Genomic DNA, 19,544 nt, shown 5'->3' on the forward strand with positions numbered 1-19,544 from the left:
TTATACTACAATCACAAAATAAATGAAAAAAAGCTGTTTCTTCAACAAAACCACAAAATGAGCAAGTTTCTAAATGTTATGATTTAACCTTATGCTTTTCTTTTTTTTCTATGTATATAACTTCATATTTTGATGTCCGCAAATCCATAATATTGTTTTCTGTTGTTATGATTGTTCATTGTAAAAGATACAACCATGCTTCATTTCCCTGATCGTTTATGTATGTATGAATGTATACATCTGCAATAAAAAAAAATCTATAGTTGACGCTTCACATATATCTAGAGAGTTGCGCAACTTGTGAATGAAGTCGATAACCACACATCAAATGACTGTTTCATTTAGAGTAGTGGTGCTTATTGATGTTTTAGGAGAGCTTTAGGCCGGTATGAATGTCGAAGCACATCCTGGATTGTTAGACTCTCTGCAAAACGTTTCCCTTCATATTCTAAATCTGTGCGAGTCAGAGGGTGCTAAGGTGGGACGTCCATCCGTCCATCTGCTTCCAATAAGTACAATAGACCCTTTTACAGCCCACGTGATCAAATAGTTGCGCGCGCATTTTGGCAACGGAAGTGGCGTTGTTTCCCCACTGGCGCTAACGTGTTAGCAACTCCGAAAGTGTATCAAAACGGTTTCCCAGCATCAAAATGTCTGGTTGTTGTGTTTACGGTTGCACTAATCGATATTCCACCAAGGGGCTTAAGTTTTATAGGATTCCGACAGGATCACGGTCGTTTCAGAAGAACCGGCGGCGCCTGTGGCTGCAGGCGATTAAACGTGTTGATTGGAGCGAGGACATAATAAAAAATGCTCGCGTCTGCAGCGCCCACTTTATATCAGGTAAGTTTATCTATGTACTCTTGAGTTTAATGGAAAGCATGGTTTACATTATTGATTGTCTGTAGCCTACGGTGTAGTTTATCAATGCAGCTGAAGTTTGATGACCACATGCAGCTAGTTTCATAAGCTGGTGTTGGATTTGGCTAGTAAACAAACTGTGTGTGTGTTATTTGCAGATGAAGCATTATTGGACTCTAGTAATCCTCGTTTACATTAGTGATTGTCTGTACGATGTAGAATAATATTCAAATGTAGGTAAAGTTTGATAAACTGGCGGTAGATTTGGCTAGTAAACAAACGTGTGTGTGTTTTATTTGAAGGTGAGGCGTCATTGGACTGTAGTAGTCCTGATTTTGTGCCTTCTGTGTTTGTGTACACAAAACCGAGCCAGAACCCCGAAGCAAAATTGGAGAGGTACGAATATTTAATTTCCCCCTCTGTTCTATTTAGTTTGTTTTTCTCTCTTGCATAACTGTACATTTCTGCTGTTTTTATTGTAGGTACCATAGGAAAAGGAGGAGAGATGATAGACCAATAACGGCAGCAAATCTATGTGTTTCTTCTAAAACTCTAAAACAAGAATGCAGCATGGATCATTGTCCAGGTATGAATATATTTCATCTTAACTGATTGATTGTCAGGGTGTGTGTGTGCTCCTGCCAGGCATACTGCTCTAATTGCATATCTGTATATGAGTACACAGGCCCCTGCGTCAAATGCAGACGAAAAATCTCGCCCTGTGATCAATAAAGTATCTTCTCTTCTATCATGGAAAAGTTTTGAAAAATCATTGCTAAAATGTGTGAGAACCCCCAGTTGTAAAATTGTCTGCATTGGTTGCAGCACATGCTAATTTTTCACTTTTCTTTATTAAAGCTGAAGACAACATCCCAGTTACAAAGAGGGAATATGATGACCTGAACCAGAGACACTGTCAGCTTCAGGAGGACTATGTACACCTGTGTCAGAAGTTTGAGGCACTACAAGCAGAAAATGTAAAGCTGAAAGAGGAGCTGCAGAAATCTACATTTTCCTACACAACTGTTAAGTGCAACATTGGACAATTGTTTTTTCTCACCGGACTGACCTCCGTGCTCTTTGAGTGGCTAGGTACAAAAATAACAGGCAGCTTAGAAAGAATTATCCAAAAACTTACACTAGAAGACCACCTGTTGGTTATATTGATGAAATTAAGGTTGGGTCTATGTAATACTGACTTGGCATATAGATTTAAAGTATCAAAAACCATGATTTCAAATATTTTGCGGATCTGGGTCCTTGGTATGGCCTTGGTCCTTAAGCCACTCATTAAATGGCCAAGTAAGGGCGCAATACTTAAAAATATGCCAAAAACATTCAAGCGGAACTTAAAAAACTGCCGGTGCATAATAGACTGCACAGAAATTTTCATAGCTAGACCCAGTAATCTGACTGCTAGGGCCCAGACATGGTCAAATTATAAACACAACAACACAATTAAATATTTAATCGGCATCACTCCAGCTGGTGCAATTTCATTTCTATCTTCTGGGTGGGGTGGACGGGTTTCAGACAAGCAGATCACAAAAGAGTCAGGTTTCTTAGAACTTTTGGAGCCTAGGGATGAGGTTTTAGCCGACAGGGGATTTCTCATCAGAGACGAGCTTGCAGCTTATGGTGCAACCCTTCGTATCCCTCATTTCACAAAAGGAAAAAAGCAGCTTTCTGCACAGGAAGTGGACACATCTAGACAACTTTCTCGTGTGAGAATCCATGTGGAGCGAGTTATTGGTCGGTGGAAAAACTTTAAGATTTTGCAAACAGTTATTCCAGTGTCGCAGGTTAACATGCTAGACGATGTTGTGACTGTATGTGGTGCCCTCACAAACCTCTGTAAGAGTGTTGTTTCCAAATGAGTAACACATTACCATGTATTAGTTTTAACGTGATTTACATTTGTAAAACCTATTTACTGTACATGAAACATAATGCATTATAATAAACCTCCCAACATTGGCTGTCACTGGTGTGTATAATGTACTTCCCCCAAGATTATCTCAACAATTCTCAGTGCTTTTCAATTTCATTTGTAATTGTTATTAGTAGTTTAATTGCAATGTATGCAAGCAACATAGTTACTATTGAAGTTCTATAGCATTACAAAATAAAACTTTAAACAGAAGTGCGTCAACACACAGCAATCAATAACAACAACATAAAATGTAAGGAAAAGGATAAATTTAGGTCTGGGTGAAGAATAAGAATAAATGTAGGAAAGAATGATGGAAAATAATGAATGTAGGGAAAAAATTAAGGAAAACAATAAATGTAGGTCTGGGTAATATGGACCAGATTCATAACACAATACAGAACATTTCCCAGTCCTAAATTTAATCATTCAAACATCAACTCTCAGACATTCCCTACATAACCATGTTGCTGGCTTGTCTTTGACTAAGAAGAATTTCTGATTTCAACACACAAAACTCTTGAGTCTATGTCATGGTATTTGACGTTCTGTACATGACCACAGACAACGTATTCATAAGCATCCAGTGATTTATATGCTCGTAATTTCTCTCGGGTGTACACGCTCGGTTTCTCAACTAAATACGTATATATATCTGGCCACTGTTTATTTGGCCATCTGCTAACGTCTTCTATCCACTCCACTATAGTACACGGATCTGGTAGCCGGATACCATTTGATAAAGTCAACTTTTTGAAATAACTTTCTCTGTCTGTGTTGCTTAATCCGCTCGCGTAGCTTGACACGCTGCTGATTCTCGCACTTCGGTTGCCAATATGCGCGCGCATACGTTGCCACGTCATCATTGTGTACAAACAGTAAAAGGGAGCTCCACAAGGACCGCCTCCCTCATTTCCATGTTGCACACAGAAAAGTAAAAATAAATACATGTATAAATAAATATATATGGGAATACATAAATATGGAAATACATATATGTGGGAATAAATAAATATAAAATAAATGAACACACAAATAAAAAAAACAATGCAAAATAAATAAAAATAAAGTTAAAAATAAATATAGAAAATAATAAAAGGAATAAAGCCATACAATAATACATTTTATTAAAAAAATATTATATTTGATATATCAAGACATTTATTCCTTTATTTATTTATTATTACATTTATTATTTTTGCAGGTTTGGGCCTCCATATGGAATGACGCCCATGCAGTGGGAAACTATTTAATGGTTCTGTATTTAAAAAATACTAATTACCTGTTGGGAAAATCCTCGTTTTAAAATATCAGCAGCAGTAGTCAGGCACGATAGCTTTCAATTTATGTTTAAGCAGCACTGAGCTCCCGCAGGTACTGCAGTAGCAACGCCCTTTCCACAGGTGTGTTACATTTGCCTACGAAACCCCTCCTCGAGCTCAACCGGACGTTCTTCTTCTGTTCTTTAATGGTGCATTCCCGCCACCTACTGAATTGGAGTGTGGAGCGCTAAATGGTCGTGTTTCGCTATAACTGTTGCCAAAGAGTCGTTCGTTACTTTGATAGTATCGCATCATAATAAAGCAGGATAGTAGTACAGTCTTCGGCATATGTTTGCATTTTATTATCGCTAATATTTGAAACTGTGCTGCATCTTAATTAGAAAATATAATTGCAAATATTATGCATTATTTACAGTCAAATTGTTTGTACCAATTAAGAAATCTGTAAAAACTGATCACTGTAATTTATCATAATAGACTTGAAATACTAAGCTTGATAAGTTCAATATAAATATAAACATAACAATATTGTGAAACTGTAAGAGAAACTTACTTCCGTTTAAAAAATGTGTCAAAAGACATTGCTGATGTCTCTCCCTCAAATATGTTATCATAAAGATCAAGCCATAATCTATAAAGAATTTAAGAAAAAAAAGTTCAAGCACTTAAGTACAATAACATTTTTGTACAATTATGTTCAGGGTTGGGGAGTAACGGAATGCATGTAACAGGATTACATATTTAAAATATAAAATATAAGTAACTGTATTCCACTACAGTTACAATTTTTCTTTCGAGCAGACAGAGAAGTAAGGTTGAAGTAAGTTTGGAGCAGAAGAAATAGAAATATACCTTGTGTAAATTGTCATTTTTGCACTAAGCTAAAATGCTATTTCTAGCCATTTTACATGCGCATGTTACCAGGCACGATCATATTTTTTTAGTAGGAAAATTCAAGTTGGATCATTTGTTTCTAGTAAGATCTTTGATAGTAGGGCAAAAATTGTATTCTTGATAATAATATTTGTATTGTTTTCCTGTTAAAATATCTAAAAATCCTTAAAACAAGATGAATTTGATTAATGCTGTTTTAGAGTCAATACTGCATATGATATTTAGGTTTTTCAGATATTGTATTTTTAACATGTGTATTTTGTCTTACTGCACTGACAGAGTTTTTATAGTCAAAACAAGTGAAAAAATCTACCAGTGCAGAAGAAGTAATCCAACGTATTTAGATTATGTTACTGACCTTGAGTAATCTAACGTAATACATTACAAATTACATTTTACAGCATGTATTCGGTAATCTGTAGTGGAATACATTTCAAAAGTAATCCTCCCAACCATAAACATGATTACAAGACTAATAAACTTAAACCAATGACAAACTAAAAGTGATAACGAGTTAACAAGACAATAAACCAATTAAAAAAAGACACATGAACATGGAGGGTAACAGGATATCACATGACCAGGAAACACATGACTATAAAACAGAAAATCACATGGCATGAAACACATGACTATAGAATGGGAACTAGACTTCCAAAATAAAAGACATGAACACTAAACATGAACAAAAACACATTAAACGTGACGAAGATTTTTAGAAGAATATTTCAGCTCCTTACAATGCAAGTGAATGGTGACCGGACACTTCAAGCTCCAAAAAGCAAATAAAGGCAACAAAAATGTAATCCATATGACTCCAGAGGTTTACTCTAAATCATCAGAAGAAATATGATAGTTGTGTGAGGTAAACAAATCAATATTAAAATCTTTTTTACTATAAATCTCCACATTAACTTTCAGATTTTTCTTCTTTTGTTTTTAGCGATTCACATTATTTGTGCATATTGCCATCTACTGGGCAGGTAGCAGAATTTATAGTAAAAATAATTTAATATGTATCTGTTTCTCACACACACTTATCAAATCACTTCAGAAGACATGGGTTTAACAACTGGAGACTTATGGATTACATTCATGATGCAGCCTTATGCTGTCAAAATTCTGGTCACCATTAATTTGTATTGTATGGACATACAGCGCTGTATGTGTAGTGTGCTATTGCTGCTGTATGTGTGGTGTGCTATTGGTCCTGTATGTGTAGTGTGCTATTGCTGCTGTATGTGTAGTGTGCTATCGCTCCTGTATGTGTAGTGTGCTATTGCTGCTGTATGTGTGGTGTGCTATTGCTGCTGTATGTGTAGTGTGCTATCGCTGCTGTATGTGTAGTGTGCTATTGCTGCTGTATGTGTAGTGTGCTATCGCTCCTGTATGTGTAGTGTGCTATTGCTGCTGTATGTGTAGTGTGCTATCGCTCCTGTATGTGTAGTGTGCTATTGCTGCTGTATGTGTAGTGTGCTATCGCTCCTGTATGTGTAGTGTGCTATTGCTGCTGTATGTGTAGTGTGCTATTGCTGCTGTATGTGTAGTGTGCTATTGCTGCTGTATGTGTAGTGTGCTATTGCTGCTGTATGTGTAGTGTGCTTTTGCTGCTGTATGTGTAGTGTGCTATTGCTGCTGTATGTGTAGTGTGCTATTGCTGCTGTATGTGTAGTGTGCTATCGCTGCTGTATGTGTAGTGTGCTTTTGCTGCTGTATGTGTAGTGTGCTATTGGTCCTGTATGTGAGGTGTGCTATTGCTGCTGTATGTGTAGTGTGCTATTGCTGCTGTATGTGTAGTGTGCTATTGCTGCTGTATGTGTAGTGTGCTATTGCTGCTGTATGTGTAGTGTGCTATCGCTGCTGTATGTGTAGTGTGCTATCGCTGCTGTATGTGTAGTGTGCTATCGCTGCTGTATGTGTAGTGTGCTATTGCTGCTGTATGTGTAGTGTGCTATTGCTGCTGTATGTGTAGTGTGCTATCGCTCCTGTATGTGTAGTGTGCTATCGCTGCTGTATGTGTAGTGTGCTATCGCTCCTGTATGTGTAGTGTGCTATCGCTGCTGTATGTGTAGTGTGCTATTGGTCCTGTATGTGTAGTGTGCTATTGCTGCTGTATGTGTAGTGTGCTATCGCTCCTGTATGTGTAGTGTGCTATCGCTGCTGTATGTGTAGTGTGCTATCGCTGCTGTATGTGTAGTGTGCTATTGGTCCTGTATGTGTAGTGTGCTATTGCTGCTGTATGTGTAGTGTGCTATCGCTCCTGTATGTGTAGTGTGCTATCGCTCCTGTATGTGTAGTGTGCTATCGCTGCTGTATGTGTAGTGTGCTATCGCTGCTGTATGTGTAGTGTGCTATTGGTCCTGTATGTGTAGTGTGCTATTGCTGCTGTATGTGTAGTGTGCTATCGCTCCTGTATGTGTAGTGTGCTATTGGTCCTGTATGTGTAGTGTGCTATTGCTGCTGTATGTGTAATGTGCTATTGCTCCTGTGGAGGTCTCTGCTTTCATCATTACAACGATCTTTAGAGGAAGCAAACGGCCGGACGACTCACACAGACACCGAGAACCAACCCAAACCTCCAAAAACCACTTAAATTTTACATTTAGGTAAAGGCTACACACATCACAAAATTGTATTTATCATATTACTCTCAAAAGCGTTTGATACTAACGAATGACACGGGTTTTAGCGCTTTCATTTTGGGAGTAGTTGTTAGCTTTAGCATCTCTGGGTTTGGTTCAGCGCGAGGTCAGCTAACGCTAACTAGCCTTATCGATGCCGAACATTTACACATTCATCCGCCGAAAAGCGACACGGAAACGCCAGGGCTGCTGAGCTACGCGTTAAAACATTTATTTCGTGTGATGTAAATAAGGTGTGGTGTTTAATATCGTGGTATAACCCTTGACATTAGTATGTGATTAGCTGATTAGTTAGTCATGGCGCTGGCTGATTGTTGTGCTGCAGTTTGTGTTTATGCAGCTTTAGCTCAGTGTCATGTTACTCTCTGTTTATACCTTTTAGTTTACATAGCTGTCGTGTCTACGAGCCATTTGTACATTATAATTCTTAATCGATCCTTTTGTCGATCTCTTGAGTCTGCATGCTACCGTTGAGGAAAAATAAAATGTGTCTTTCTAGACAATAGTGGACAGTCAGCTGAGAGGTGCTGTCATTGTGGTTTCGTATTCTTGAGTTATTGTCTGATATTTTGATTTTGTTGTTAATTTAGAAGAATTATTGCCATTGTTTTGAGTTAATATTCCTTTTTATGCATTTCAGAGCAACAAGATGACGACTGCACCTTATAACTATTCCTATATTTTCAAATATATCATTATTGGTAAGTGATCATCCTGCTGTCCACTGTGTGTGCAGTTATCTATGAAACAATATGTTACTATATCCCGTTGGTTTTGATTTGTTTTGCTCAAATGTTTGTCATATTTTATTCTTGTATGATTGTTTGGTGTCTTTATAGGTGACATGGGAGTCGGAAAGTCGTGTTTACTTCATCAGTTCACAGAAAAGAAATGTAAGTACCAAATGTGCATTGAAACAAGCAATGATCCATTAACCATTTAACCCTTTTAGAAAAATAATTATCAAAATATTAATAAATACAGTTTTTACCAACACAAAATAGGTATCGTTTTAAAGCTTAAAAGCTATACTTTACAATGCATGTAAGCATAATGACAAAAACTGAACAAGTACTTAAACATTTGCAGACCAATCAGAATTGTTCTGTTTTGATAAGTTATTCATACATTTGCACTATGTTATAATAATAAGTATTATTATAATTGGTAAAATCAAATAGCCATGTATCATATGTCATTGGAAAGCTCTCAAAGAGTAGATTACAACCAGCCTATTTTTTTACTCTCAGACAAAAATATAGTGAGTAATAGATAAGTACATTTATTTGACATTCATGCTTTTGACTTTAACTTCACATAAAATATACAGAACATAAAATATCTCATATCATTACTTAGAGGAGTGGATTCCTGATAAACAAACCCACACACAACATAATCAGATGCACAGATCATTAGATGATTCACCCAAAGCACAATGTGTACACAGTACATAATGTGCAATCTGGCTAAAAACACTTTCCGCTTTCCTGGATCAGATTACTTAATTGGAAATTATGTGGTATGTTGCCCAGCTTCATGGAATGCTAAACCAATCTTATTAGGATTCAGATCGCTGCAACCAGAGGTGGAAGTCATCCAAATATGGGCAGAGAGGATCGTTCACTGTAATTATATATGGGCACCAAGTACATGACACAGACTCAATGATGGCTCAAATGACACAGAATGGACTGAATGAGATCTTATTACTCATGTCTGCATGCTTTAGAGAGAGAGCATACCTTTAGTCATTGTTGTATTTGCATGTGTAATTAGTTCTTATGTACAGTTATTATATTTTATTTGTTTAGAGATAATTGCTTTATAATGATATCAAACACTTGACCCTCCCTTTTTGTTGAGTTATAAGCCTTTCATTTTGGTTATGCCACTGAAACAGGAAATCATTAAAAACACCCTCAGATCTTAAAGGGTTAAGGTCTGTGCTTTTAGTGGCACAGGCTAATACACCATATATGTTTTGCATTTGTGAATTCCAACTCATTGCAATGAGTATTAAATAATCTCCATTATTTCCATAAGCATTATTTTTAACAACAGCATTTTACCTTTTTTTTTCCCTTCTTTTTTTACAGCAAAAGTAATTTTTTACATACACACTCATTTCACATGTATTTCTTTCATAATATAATTTTAAGGTAAAAAATAAGAGGTATATTGGTTTTTACCGATTAATCTGTGCTGATAGTTGCTTTTTGGAACTATTGGTTGTCGACAAAATATGCAGATAGTTGCTGATATTTTTTTCCACTGTGTTACTTTAGAGCATTTTAGAGTATTGTAATGGCTCTGTCATTTCAAAATAAGAGACCCTGGTTAGTTTCAGGCTTGTTTATATTTAAAAGTCCAGGGTTATGCACCAAATAGGGCTGGGCGATAGGATGTTTTTGGATATCGGTGATGCCCAATGACGAGTTCCGAATGGACATGATTGACAGTATCGGGAAATGGCAAAACCATGGATCTGGGAAGTCGCCAAATATATTAAACAGTTACCAGGGTGTAAAACTAGCACCCGTCAATTGTGAAGAGGCTGAATTCAGTTCGCAAGCTCCTCGTCCAAATGTATTTCATGTGTAGTTAATTTTGCTCATCTATCCACAAAAGGCGGGCGACCTGCTGCGCGATGTCTCGGAGTGACACATGACAAGAAATGCTGTTAGTCACAAAGACATGCGCTTGAAGAAACACTATTTTTTTTTTAAGAACAGGCAAAAGAAAAGCCGTCAATAGCTGTTTCCATCTCAATGCTTTTTTTATGTGCATTTTTGGATATCACATAAAATCTGCTGGATGGAAACACCAAAAATGTGAATAAAATCTCTAAAATACGCATGGAAAACTTATACGCTTGTTTGAGGTTGATAAATTGTTTATTCGATAAGTAGAAATGTGCATAAACTATGACGGAAACACATTTACCAAATAAACTCCTATTGAATTTAACAGGAATACAAGATGCGCAATACATTTTGTTATGTGACTGAATAATTAATGAATAACTGGATGAACCAGCGGACCAATCATTGCAACTGAATTGTTGCCCTGGTCATTCTGATATACATTTGTCTTAAAAATCCAAAGCCTGCATAGAGTTTGAGTTTTGATTAGTTAAACACAAACTTGCACTTTTTCCCGAAGAGCAGGTTTATTGATACTTTCAAAGAATATCTTCTAGATCCACACTGCAAAGTCATGATGGAGGAACACACACACACACACACACACACACACACACACACACACACACAGCGCTCCCATAACTGTGTGACGCTCTGTCATTTCCAGTCATGAAACGAGTTATTAAAACGGCTTTATTAGCACATTGTTTTTGTGATATTCTAATTTTTCACATAATTAAATTCACAACTTGGGTGGAAACATAGCTACTGCTTGTGTCTGAATCACTGTTTCTTCTGAGACGTGCAGCGCGAGCTGGAACAGGTCTCGAGTCTTGTGGAATAAGCGCATGTCAAGAGTTTTCACTCTTTTTTTTTTTCCTTGTTTCTTAACTGTATTACCAAAACACAATACAAACAAAGTAGATAAGAACACATTTGGCAGCATTATTTTGTGTACACAAGGGAATTTATTAGGCTTATTTATTTTGATTATCATTATCTCTACATTTATAATTGTCTTTAGTTCTTAACCTGCAGGCTACTAGTAAATTTCCATCTGGTGTCGTTTGACGGATGCTTACGTGATTGCAAATGGTGCCATTGGAGACAGTAAATTTTGGATTTGGGGAGGTGTATAAATAAGATTTTTTGATCACTTTTTTTTTCATTTAAAGTGCAATTTGAATTTAGAAATGTCTTCAGTTTTCAATTAATGAATTATATTTTTTAAAGCAAAATCAATAAGGCAAAACATTTCACCGACCCTCAGTAGTTGGGTTGATGATGTAATCGGATATCGCAAAATTTTTTAAGGCAATTATTTTCTAAATAATTTTTACATTTCGCCCAGCCCTAGCCCTTTTCTGGTTATTATTGGGATTTTTGTTGAATGATAAACTACATCTGGGATTTTATTTATTTTGGACTGTTGCAGCCTCTATATCTGTGCCCGTTAGAATTAGGAAGACTTATGCTGCGATCCAGACAACACGGAACTCTGGATTTTCCCACTTCCGACTTGAAAAGAATGACTAGAATGCCACTTGAAGTTGGAAATCCGACTTGTGAACTCAGGGTAGATTGATGAACCCCGACTTCAGCGAGTAACGCCATTTTACTTGATTACCAAGATGGCGTGACCTCTGAGCTAAACCGTAGCTGAGTTTTGTGAAGCATAATGACAAACTTTTAAGGATTTTCACTGCAGGAAATGTCTATATATGCAATATACAATACATTTACAAGAGGATAATTAGAGGAATTGTTTGTGTATTAAACAATGCATATGTTTTCCCCTATTTTCTTCGTGAAATAGCTAGTTAGCAAGCTAGCTAGCATCTGGAAGACTGTGCATGTATTTATGCAATTGGCATGTGTTCATGTGTCCATGACGTCAGAAGTGTGAAATTTAAACTTGGATATTCCCCTCTCCAACGTCGTCTGAATGCAGCACTATTCATTTTTTTCGAAATGAATTTTAAATCAAAATTATCGGCTGATTTATTGGTTATGGTCCTTTTTCACTCCTATTGTCAAAATCCACCATTGGTCGACCTCTAATGTAACTGCTATTAATCTTGTCTCATTTTAGTTATGGCTGACTGTCCTCATACAATTGGCGTTGAGTTTGGCACAAGGATCATTGAAGTGAGTGGGCAGAAGGTGAAGCTACAGATTTGGGATACAGCAGGGCAGGAGAGATTCCGTGCTGTCACACGCAGCTACTACAGAGGAGCTGCTGGGGCGCTCATGGTGTATGACATCACCAGGTAGACCAATCCTCCGTTCTTGTCATTCTGCTTTGATGCCAAGGTTACTTGTTTATTGCTGTCGATCTGTAATAATGTTATTTTTATGTATTAAAATACTCTACTAAGTGTGGTGTTTTGCTTGATTTTTTTATTTTTTTTTGTAATGTGGTATCATTGTGGTTCATATCGTTCTTGTTTACAGGCGAAGCACATACAACCACCTCAGCAGCTGGTTGACTGATGCCAGGAATCTCACCAACCCCAATACTGTAAGATTGTTAGCTTCAGCAACAGAAAGTAGACATTTTGAATAATACTGGCATAAAATACATTTTTACATTTAAAGGAATATTACAGGTTCAATACAAGTTCAACTCAGCCGACAGCGTTTGTGGCATAATATTGATGAACACAAAAAAAATATTTCTACCTTTTTATTGTATTTTTTTAATGCAAAAATTGCACAGTGAGGCACTTACAATGGAAGTGAATGGGGTACATTTTTGGGGTTTAAACTTGTATTGAACCCAGAATATTCAGAAAGTCAATGGTGTCAAAGCTTCTTACAGTTTATTTGCAGAGGTGGTTGAGTCTAAATAAGAAAATCACAATCTTTCCTCAGGTGATCATTCTAATTGGTAACAAAGCAGACCTAGAAGCCCAGCGGGATGTCACATATGAAGAGGCCAAGCAGTTTGCTGAAGAAAACGGTAAGATGTTTTGGTCATTGGTTAAAGGGAAAATCGATGTTAGAACATTCAAACCATTTACTTGGGCCTTTTGTAGTCATTATCTGAACCACTCTTTGATTATTATTGGAAAGACCAAAATTATGGAGCAGTCAACAGAAGGTAAATGGAAATATGTGAAGGATGAACTGTAGAAAATTCCACACTCACTTTCACATTTTCAATCTTTTGAAACAGGGTTGTTATTCCTTGAGGCAAGTGCAAAAACGTAAGTGGTTTTTTTTCCAACCTGTTCTCGTGACGAGTCATAATACTATGAGATGGAAAAATCTCAAGAAATCACACTTTCATAGAGAAAAATAAATTAACCAACAAAGGATGTTAAAAGATTTTTCTGAAGTTTAAACCCTAACCATAAAGCAAAACCTAACTTAGTGTTGGATGGGAGGTTTGCTAAAATTTGATGTCTGTATTATATCGATTTGAACTTCTGTTTGTTGATTGATCAGTCTATGGCAAGCCCTTGACGTTTGATCATTGGCATGATATGAACTGTTGATATCAACTATTACATTTTCAATAGTTAAAATGCCAATTCTTGATATCAGGAATGTAATTTCTACTAGTGAAAATGGCAATTTTTGATACCAGTAATTATGTTTGCACTTGTAGAAAAGCACATTCTTTATCAAAAATGGAATTTACGCTAGTAAAAACTGTAATTCTCGATATCTGTAACTGCAATTTTAACTAGAAGAATTTCACAACAATCTCTTATTCACTCCCATTCAAAACGTAATTGCAGATATCTGAAATTAATTTGTTACTAGTTGAAATTCCAATTTCACATATCAATGCATTTCACAATGCACTTCCTTTTTGAAAAAATAGCTTTTTAAATCAGTATTACATTGCACTAGTGCAAATATAAAAAATGCGAATGTACTAGTTAGTAATTAATGTTTGATATCTGTAATTGCATTTTGAATGGGAGTGGATGGGAGATCATTCTGAAATTCTACAGTTCGTTTTTACTAGTTGAAATGTAATTTTTTTATATAACATTTTGTGTATTCCTGTGAGTGATTTCATTTTTATATGAATAATTAACATATTAACTAGCTCAAATGTAATTCCTGATATCAAGAATTGCCATTTCCACAAGTGAAAATGTTATTGTATAAATCAACAGTTCATATCATGCGAATGATTAAAGTCAAAAGGGCTTGCCATATCAATCTGTCTGGGAACACTGGTCGTATCTTTTCGGAGGATATCTTACAATTTCCCCATCTCTTATGATTGATTACAAGTTGTCATGAGAAGTTTTTTAGACCGTCTGCTGGCAGTGCATACACACTTTTCTGTAATATACCCAGTGCAACATTGTAGTTTTCTTTAGCATCTTTGCCTATGTCCATCCAACAGAGGTGAGAATGTGGAGGATGCGTTCCTTGAAGCAGCAAAGAAGATCTACCAGAACATTCAGGATGGCAGTCTGGATCTGAACGCAGCCGAGTCGGGGGTCCAGCACAAGCCTACTGCCCCTCAGGGTGGGCGCCTCAGCAGTGATACACAGCCCCAGAAAGAGGGCTGCAGCTGTTAATGACCATAGAGTCTTCATTCTCTTTCTCTGTACCTTGCCCCCAGTTCCCACCTCTGCCTCTCTCTCTATCTAAAAGCGTCTCCCCTTCCAATTTGATTTGTCATTGAGTTTGGGGCCAGATGGTTTTGAGCGAAGGAGGTGTAACATAATTAATTACTCCCCATATCCTGCTCTCTTCATTCCCTCCTCCTCACCTGTTTTGCTTATTTCTCATATGCTCACATCCCAGTGCTCCCATCAAGCACTCGAGGGAGCACAGCTCCTCCACTGAACACTAATCCTGAAGAGAGATGATTGTTGATAAACTGAAGAAATGCTGGGTTTATCCTTTACAGACGTGATGTGCATAACTATTAACTAAACATCTCATGTACAGGAGCTGTCTGAATACTAGTGTAATGTAAATGAAATGGAAATATTGGCAAACGTTCTTTGTGTTGACGTGATGTCAGAAGTGATCAGGAGGACATGCATCATTGTGCGTATGTAACATTGTTTTGTTCAACAAACAAAAAAAATCTAAAACTAAAATATTGTATTTTGTTTTAAAGTAGACTTTTTGCAGTTTCACATACAATCACCAAATATTTATCCCTGTTTGTACCTATTCAGGAAATAATATACATGTACTATACAAGATTAGTATTGTTTCGAAACCATTTCAATGGAAGGGCCATTGTAAAAATCGGCTATTCCATTGGTTGATTCAGACAGTTATTTTAACTTAGTAATTGTAACTGTTATAGTAATATATTGAAAAGAAAAGGATGCATTTGAAGTCCTGAAGAATGTTTTCCGCACTTTGCAGATTTGATTTGTTTTTCCCGAGGGCCTGGAGCTTGTTTTGTATTACTGCGGTCTTAAGTTTGTCCTACTAAGTTTCAGATCCCCTTTGGTCTAAAAAAGGGAAGCAGTAGTATGAAAAACAGACCTGTTTGGGGACCATGTACCAAACATGCAGGCCCTGCAAACCTTCATTATATCAAGATATTCATTTTTCTACATTAATAATTTCAGTTGCCTTATGATTTGCTCTGATGTGTTGCCCCTTTTATTTATGCTCCTAGTAGCTTTTATCAAAACAAAGGAAGTCCAGAAATTGCAATAGAGATTTTGCCTTTTTGAACACCTTGAAAGCATTCCATTAAATCCATTTCCAAACACTGATCATAACATGCCCTGTGCTGGGTTTCTTTATAGGTTTATTAAGCATGAAGCATGGTAAGACTACGTTTAATAGGCATCATGGTTTTCCCTAATCCGATGAGAGTTATTAACCCACTATAATTTAAGAATATGTAATGCAAAGGCCTCCAAAGCATGACAAACATCATTGTGGGGAAACTCTGTCCAGATCCGTTTAGTAGTCATCAATTTGGTGGTGGTGGGTGAGATGGGCTGACGTAACAACCAGCAGTGGTATCTTTTTCAGATGTGCAATGAACAGATAAAAAAAATAAATAAATAAAAGGCAAAAAAAGAAGCACTACAAAATATTTTTTTTCTATTGAATTTGTGTATTATGGTAGATTTTAAAAGTGGTTGTTTTGTAAACTGAAAATCCATGTTTTAATTTGCTCCTACTTTCTTGCTTTTTTCACATCTTTAACCTGCTCTTGAACTCAAGTATGTCTTCTGTAAGTGGCATTTGTTTGTAATTATGTTAATAAAGACAATACTGTAGATTGTGTTTTTGTCCACATACATGACTGATTGCACTGTATATCAGCAATAATGATGAGCTAATCTTGGAACATTTTCATGGTGTTGCACTTTCAATTTAAGTTGTATTTGATTTAAGACAAATTGTACATAAAGATAAGTGCTGTAATAAATACTCTGCATATCTTGGCTTTGAATACAAGGTCATTTTTTATAGTCATGTAAAAATATAAATATGCAATTATCCATGTCAGAGCACTACCTGTTTTTTTGTCAACATGAGTATTAAATGAGTGAAACTGCAAAGGAGTGACCTCACATGATGAAACCTGAAACCTTCACTAGTGCAGTTGTTTTACATTTTCAAGGCAACAGTCTTCTGTAGCACACGTATATGTTGAAAAGGCACATCACAGTGTTAGTGTTAGAAATAATTTAAATAAAACAATTTGTGTAAATGGCTTTATCTCTACAGCAACAGAACTAAACTAAGGCAGATAGATAATCTTCACTTTCTTAACCTCAAGTTTCTGTTTCTTCATTTGTATATGGAAAGTGCAGATTGGTCCAACCAACTTTATTGGCTCAAAGAACGCTCAGATTATCTAGCCTCCAATATAACCCAGAGAGTCTGTTCAGTGGCTTTGAAGGGAGTAGGAAGTCAATCTTGAGGATTCCTTGTCAATCAAATACGAGTCGTCTTTGGTAGAGTTGCCAAGGAGCTGGTCCAACTTGTCGACATGTCTGCGCAGACCCTGAATGCTGCCTTCAGTCTGCAGTCTGCGCTGACTTAGAGCTTCCTGTTGGGAGAACATGCGCCTGCGCAGCTGAACCTGGATAACATTGCATAGACACTTAAAGGGTAAGATCACCCAAAAATGTAAATGCATTATTTACTCACCATCATATAATCCCAGATGTGAATGACTTTCTTTCTTCTGCTGAACTCAAACAAATATTTTTAGAAGAATATTTCAGCTCTGTAGGTCCATACAATGCAAGTGAACGGTGGCCAGAACTTTGAAGGTGCAAAAAGCATATAAATGCAGCTTAAAAGCCATCATGGTTTGTGATATGATAGGTGTGGGTGAGAAACTAATAATGTTTTAGTCCTTTTTTACTATACATCTGTACTTTCACGTTTAGATTTTTATTTTTTCGCAATTTGTATTCTTCATGCATATCACCACTTACTGTGCATAGAGGAGAATTTATTGTAAAAAAGGACTTAAATATTGATCTGTTTCTCACCCACACCTACCAGTGATTCTGAAGACGTGGATTTAACCACTGGAGTCTTATGGATTACTGTCTTTATTTCCTTTTTGGAGCTTAAAAGTTCTGGCCACCATTAATTTGCATTGTATGGACCTTCAGAGCTGGAATATTCTTTTAAAAATCTTTGTGTTCAACAGAAGAAAAAAATTCATACACATCTACTATGGCAAGAGTGTGAATAAATGATGAGAGAATTTTCTTTTTTTGGTGAACTATCCCTTTAAAAACATCAGCTACAAAGTGTAATGCAATAAATAATTAAAACTTTCCTAGAAATACTCCAAATTGAAGTCTTCATCATAATAGACACTCTGTTGCCTAATCAAATGATTAATATACAGTAGATTAATAAATAATAGTATTTGAAGTAGATAAGTAGATTAATAAAAAGTGGATTTTTATGATACTAATGAATTTAACTGTACCTTCAACAGGTCCTCATGCTGCCTCAGTCTCTCTCTAAGCGCTTCTCCTCTCCACTGCTCATCCTGTTTGAAGAAAAGTGATTGACATTAGCTGTTTACTGTATTCTAAAGGAATAGTTCTTGTGTTCTTTTGTGGAACACAAAAGGAGAAGTTTTAATAAATTTTACAGCCTACCTCAATAGAACGGCTGATGTTAGTGCCTCCCTTTAAAGCTTAAAGGACCCAAAACTATCATAAAAATGTGACTCGTTTGTCATATTCTAAGTCTTCCGAAGACATACGCTACGTTTTATGTTGAGCCACGGCTCGAAATTTAAGTAATTGTTTTAGCAAAAATCCTGACGTTCTTTGCACGTTAATGAGTGCTATGAGAGAAGCTTATTCACAGTGATTCATGTTTACGAACATGCATTTTAATACTTTCACTCCCGCCCCGTTCGTGGTACATGCGCTATTGTCTTTCAACGGATACAGCCTGAAGTACAGCACACTCGACACCATAGAATTAGAGGAAACTGTTCACAGACCTCTTTGGATCTTGCGTGAATCATCAATGCGACATGTTTTATGGTGCTTCTTTTTGTCATTTTGATGGAGAAGAACAGCCATGACATTCTGCTAAACATCTAATTTATTATTCCATGGAAAAGAAGTCATACAGGTTTGAAAAGACGTGAGGGTGAGTAGATGACATCAGAATATTAATCTTTAGAGCAACCCCTGCACTTTTCCTCCGTTATCTGTCCTGCAAACTCACTTGCTTAATAGGCTCAAACTTTAACCAAATAAATAAAGCAGACGAAACCTTAGTGTTGAAGACTGGTTTCCCCAAGGTGAGTGTAACACAGAGACGATTTTCTTTCAGGCTGTCTGTGTCAGAGGCGCTGCTAGAGGGCGCCTCGAGCTCCCTCACCCCACTGTCCAGCTCTGCTCTCACCTGTGACCTCAAAGAGTGCATGGTGTCCTTAATCTCACATAGCTGAGCCCTGCTGTTCTCTTGGATCTGCATCTGAGAGAGGCACATGATATTTATTAATCTTTCCTACACTGATATCCATATAACATGACTCCATGTGCAAACAAAACAAGTAAAACAAGCATAGCCAGTACACAAAAGTGTTTATCTACAACACATGTATTATAGCTGTTTGTACCGTGTCTTTGAGGCAGAGCAGCTCTTTGGAAATGGTGCTGAGCTGCTCCTGCAGCCTTCTGGCTTGTTTATGGTTTTCTCTAGCTGCTTTTTCCACAGTTAGCAGTTCCCTTTGGAGACGTACACACTCCTGAAACAAACTCAAGTTAGTCAGTAGGTTTACAGCTTCACCGAATACACTAAAAGAAAGCTTAAGAGCCAAAACAAGATATTATTATAGTAA

The 19,544-nt window shown here is 36.7% G+C and overlaps 3 protein-coding genes across 3 annotated transcripts in view; 2 read left to right on the top strand and 1 right to left on the bottom strand.

The window, feature by feature from the left end:
• Positions 1 to 599: 599 nt before the first annotated feature.
• Positions 600 to 2,738, top strand: LOC127624285 (uncharacterized). The gene is made up of 5 exons (XM_052099042.1): positions 600 to 843; positions 1,164 to 1,257; positions 1,344 to 1,447; positions 1,720 to 1,953; positions 2,395 to 2,738. The coding sequence occupies exons 1-5, from the start codon at positions 651 to 653 to the stop codon at positions 2,736 to 2,738; spliced, it is 969 nt and encodes a 322-aa protein (XP_051955002.1). The 5' UTR covers positions 600 to 650.
• Positions 2,739 to 7,419: 4,681 nt separating this feature from the next.
• On the top strand, positions 7,420 to 16,485 carry rab14 (RAB14, member RAS oncogene family). The gene is made up of 8 exons (XM_052106303.1): positions 7,420 to 7,574; positions 8,251 to 8,311; positions 8,450 to 8,503; positions 12,348 to 12,525; positions 12,710 to 12,776; positions 13,130 to 13,217; positions 13,434 to 13,464; positions 14,625 to 16,485. The coding sequence occupies exons 2-8, from the start codon at positions 8,260 to 8,262 to the stop codon at positions 14,800 to 14,802; spliced, it is 648 nt and encodes a 215-aa protein (XP_051962263.1). The 5' UTR covers positions 7,420 to 7,574; positions 8,251 to 8,259; the 3' UTR covers positions 14,803 to 16,485.
• The window catches only part of cntrl (centriolin), a 41,605-nt gene continuing 37,517 nt past the window's right edge, over positions 15,457 to 19,544 (bottom strand). Inside the window, exons 36-39 of the mRNA XM_052106316.1 lie at positions 19,323 to 19,451; positions 18,974 to 19,177; positions 18,168 to 18,230; positions 15,457 to 17,297 (exon numbers count right to left, since the gene is read on the bottom strand). Coding sequence (XP_051962276.1) covers positions 17,100 to 17,297; positions 18,168 to 18,230; positions 18,974 to 19,177; positions 19,323 to 19,451 — 594 coding nt within the window. The 3' untranslated portion in view covers positions 15,457 to 17,099. The remainder of the gene's footprint in view (positions 17,298 to 18,167; positions 18,231 to 18,973; positions 19,178 to 19,322; positions 19,452 to 19,544) is intronic.

Source organism: Xyrauchen texanus, chromosome 3 (genome assembly GCF_025860055.1).
Source record: "Xyrauchen texanus isolate HMW12.3.18 chromosome 3, RBS_HiC_50CHRs, whole genome shotgun sequence".
In the NCBI taxonomy this organism is placed as follows: domain Eukaryota; kingdom Metazoa; phylum Chordata; class Actinopteri; order Cypriniformes; family Catostomidae; genus Xyrauchen; species Xyrauchen texanus.

Bases quoted from the DNA above. Each gene is read 5' to 3' on its own strand.
- rab14 (XM_052106303.1), top strand. From the start codon at position 8,260: ATGACGACTGCACCTTATAACTATTCCTATATTTTCAAATATATCATT. The intron at 12,526-12,709 runs GTAGACCAATCC...TCTTGTTTACAG, and splicing joins ATGGTGTATGACATCACCAG to GCGAAGCACATACAACCACC. The intron at 12,777-13,129 runs GTAAGATTGTTA...ATCTTTCCTCAG, and splicing joins ATCTCACCAACCCCAATACT to GTGATCATTCTAATTGGTAA.
- LOC127624285 (XM_052099042.1), top strand. From the start codon at position 651: ATGTCTGGTTGTTGTGTTTACGGTTGCACTAATCGATATTCCACCAAG. The intron at 844-1,163 runs GTAAGTTTATCT...TTTTATTTGAAG, and splicing joins CAGCGCCCACTTTATATCAG to GTGAGGCGTCATTGGACTGT. The intron at 1,258-1,343 runs GTACGAATATTT...TTTTTATTGTAG, and splicing joins CCCGAAGCAAAATTGGAGAG to GTACCATAGGAAAAGGAGGA.